The sequence below is a fragment of the Lycium ferocissimum genome, chromosome 5, assembly GCF_029784015.1.
Source record: "Lycium ferocissimum isolate CSIRO_LF1 chromosome 5, AGI_CSIRO_Lferr_CH_V1, whole genome shotgun sequence".
Taxonomy (NCBI): Eukaryota; Viridiplantae; Streptophyta; class Magnoliopsida; order Solanales; family Solanaceae; genus Lycium; species Lycium ferocissimum.
Genome location: NC_081346.1, coordinates 34,365,956 through 34,369,355, shown reverse-complemented (window position 1 = coordinate 34,369,355; position 3,400 = coordinate 34,365,956). Strand labels below are relative to the sequence as shown.

General features: G+C 37.7%; 1 protein-coding gene across 1 annotated transcript; it reads left to right on the top strand.

Moving 5' to 3' along the window:
- Positions 1-1,477: 1,477 nt before the first annotated feature.
- On the top strand, positions 1,478-3,400 carry LOC132057742 (uncharacterized). Its single transcript, XM_059450343.1, has 3 exons — positions 1,478-2,033; positions 2,085-2,294; positions 2,667-3,400. Exons 1-3 carry the CDS (start codon positions 1,478-1,480, stop codon positions 3,398-3,400), a joined length of 1,500 nt encoding a protein of 499 aa, XP_059306326.1.

The following is a 3,400-nucleotide window of genomic DNA, read 5'->3' as shown; positions in this document are numbered from 1 at the left end:
GCTTGCTTAATGTACAAGAAAGCTAATAATAGTTGGCATATTTTATTAAGTAATTTGTGTTATTTATAATTTTTTTAGTTACGGATATCCCCCATAGAGAGTATAAGTGCAGGATTTTTATAATATATATGACAGTAAAAAGGTGAATTTAAATATTATAAGTTAATAGTTAAATAATTATAAAAAATTATTAATAACGCAAATTACATAATAAAATATGCCAACTATTATTATTATTATCTTTCTTGCACATTAAGCAAGCACGTTATTTTAGTTTTATTTAATTATAAGATTTTATTATACAAAATTTTCTCATTTTTAATTTTCTTATTTATTCTTCTGCTTTAAAATTATTTTCAATTTACTTATTCTAATAAAATGCAATTTGTGTAGGATTTCTTAATAAGTCATTTAATTAAATAATATTGCATCAAATAAGAATTTCTCGTTATAATATTTAATAAGGTTTTCTTAAGAAGTCATTTAATTATAAGAATTTCTCATTATAATTAAATGACTTCTTAAAAAATCCTACACAAATAACATCTTATCTAAATAAGTAAATTGAGAATAATTTTAAAGAAAAAGAATAAATAAACAAACTAAAAATGGGAAATTTTTGTCTAGTAAAATTTTATAATTAAATAAAACTAAAATAACGTGCTTGCTTAATATGCAAGAAAGCTAATAATAATAGTTGGCATATTTAAATAAAAATAACGCTACTCTCTCTCATGCTCTCGGCGTAGGTGACGCTAACTTACGCCGACCGGTGGAATCATGGCGGGAGGAGGCAAAGGTAAGCGAGGAAGGCCACGGAAAGTACCGATCATCACTATTGGTAGCTCAATCTGCTCAAGACAGTACAATTACACCCCAGCACCAGTGATTAAACAAGAGATTGTTACACCTGTAGAGCCAAATGGTGTGACAACTGGACCGAGAAAAGGGAAATCACAACTAGATTCATCGCGAGGAGTGGCAAAGAGGTTGCAACTAACAAATGAATCCCAAAAGACTAATGGGTCGAATCAAATCTCAAAAGGGGTACCGACAATGGAGGGTGCTAGTGCAAGTGCTGTGCCGGTACCAATTGTGATCCCAATCGATGCAAATGTGGCGGTGACCCCAGCGGGGATAGAGGCGGCACATAGAACACACCCTCAGGTAGACCCTATTACTTTACCTGCTGCGCCTTGGGCAAACCTATTTTCGGGTAATCGAGTGCCACAAAATGGACAGGCGTTGAATTATGTTGCCCCTGATGTAATTGATGGGAAAATTGTGGCTAAATTGGATAAACATGAGGTGGAAGTCGAAGCACAAAAATGGAAATGTTCATTAGTTGTGTATGTAGTTGGGGAGAACCCAGGATACAAACAAATGTGTAGGTATATTGCTCAGAATTGGCCGCATAGTGGCAGTACCGGATTTGTATCTTCATGAGGCAGGATATTTTGTGGCAAAATTTCAAGATATGGATGACTTGAATAAAATTTTGGTTGCTGGTCCTTATTCTATTAACAACAAACCAATTATCCTCAAGATGTGGAATCCTCACTTTGATATCAATGAAGAATTCTTAAATGAGATCCCACTATGGATTAAATTTCCTAAGTTACCGGTGAGCTATTGGAGTACAGATTCCTTGGGAAAAATTGCAAGTATCCTGGGTGTGCCACTATTTACAGATGAATGTACCTTAAAGAGGACAAGGATATCATTTGCTAGAATACTAGTGGAAGTTAATATCACCAAACCTCTTTCGGAGTCAATTAACGTATTAGACCCATCTGGTGAGATATTTGAGCAGCAGGTTCTCTATGATTGGAGGCCTACTTTTTGTGATAGATGTCTACAACTAGGACATCAATGCCCCCCAGAAGAACACCCAAAACCACCTCAACCAAGGCCCAGACGACGGAGAAGAGGTCAACAGCAACCTGAACAAGTTTGGATATCAAAAGTATCTGAGGGTCCTCAACAGGAGCAGCTGGGGGAAAAGGCACCAAATCCAAGACAATTTGAAGGCGGTTCAGTACGCTAAGAACAGCAAGCTGAAAAACAAGTTCCTCTTAAACCAGCACGACTACATGATAAAGAGCAAATTAATACTCCATTGGATCAACCAAGGGTAGATAAGAGACCAATTCTACACCAAAGTGACCAACAAGCTCAGCAGTCAACTACCTCACCTGCACAACAAGGAATTAGTGCAGCACAACAGCCTGCCAGAGCTACTGGGAAACACGAAGTGGAGAGTGACCATGTGACTGCTAATTTTCTTCCCTCAGGTGAAGGGGGAGGATTTCAAATATCCCAATGAGTTTGCTCGTGTGGAACATTAGGGGGCTCAACAAAGTCTATAAGCAGAAGGAATTGAGACTTTGCTACGAAGAACAAAGAATCAAGTTAGCGGGAATAGTGGAAACAAGGGTAAAGAGAGTAAAGCGAGAAAAAAATCTTGAGTAAAGTGGCTCCCACATGGAGTAGTATAACTAACTATGACCATGCTCACAATGGCAGGGTATGGTTAATGTGGGATGAAACTTCTTACCAGGTGACGTTAATGGAAAGATCAGCTCAACTTATACATGTCAAACTACTGTGTAGACATACAGGTTTTACTTGTTGTATGACTATTGTCTATGCTTATAACACTATAGAGCAAAGGAAAGGACTATGGGCACAGCTAAATATAATCTCTCAGCAAATGACCACCCCCAGGTTATTGTGGGGGGATTTTAATGCGATCTATGTGCTCGAAGACTACAAAGTGTGCACTGTTTCTAATTCTGAGGTGCATGATTTCCAGGAATGTGTACAGAAACTCACGTTGACGGAGGTGTCTTGGAGAGGAGAGTACTATACATGGACCAATAAGCAGAAGGGAGGTAATAGAATCTGCAGTAGACTTGATAGAGCTATGGGAAATGCAGATTGGATGGCTCAATTTGGGCATCTAGTAGTGGACTTTAAACAACCCCATATCTCAGATCATTCCCCCATGATTTTATCCATGAAGTTAGATAATCCGAACATCAAAGTCTCCTTCAAGTTTTTCAATGTATGGGCAGAGCACTCAAATTTTCTAACCATAGTTGCAGAGGGGTGGAGGAACCAAACCAACAGTAGCAAAATGAGAATGGTTTGGCAAAGACTGAAAGAACTCAGACCAGCTTTCAAGAAACTGAACAATGAAGAATACAAAGGGGTCACAGAAAAAATTAACACTGCTAGAGCACAACTGAAGAGTGTCCAAGCAAAAATGGCACAAAATTATGATGATCAACTAGCTGACGTAGAACATGTCACTTTACAACAACTAGAAAAATGGTCCCTCATCGAAGAAAAGATTTTACAACAGAAATCCAGAGCCACCTGGATAAAGTTGGGATAG

What these genes read in the sequence shown, in the direction of transcription:
- LOC132057742 (XM_059450343.1), top strand. Translation starts at nt 1,478, where the DNA reads ATGGATGACTTGAATAAAATTTTGGTTGCTGGTCCTTATTCTATTAAC. An exon ending in TCCAAGACAATTTGAAGGCG is followed by an intron (nt 2,034 to 2,084) that starts GTTCAGTACGCT and finishes CTCTTAAACCAG; the next exon opens with CACGACTACATGATAAAGAG. An exon ending in TGCTAATTTTCTTCCCTCAG is followed by an intron (nt 2,295 to 2,666) that starts GTGAAGGGGGAG and finishes ATAACACTATAG; the next exon opens with AGCAAAGGAAAGGACTATGG.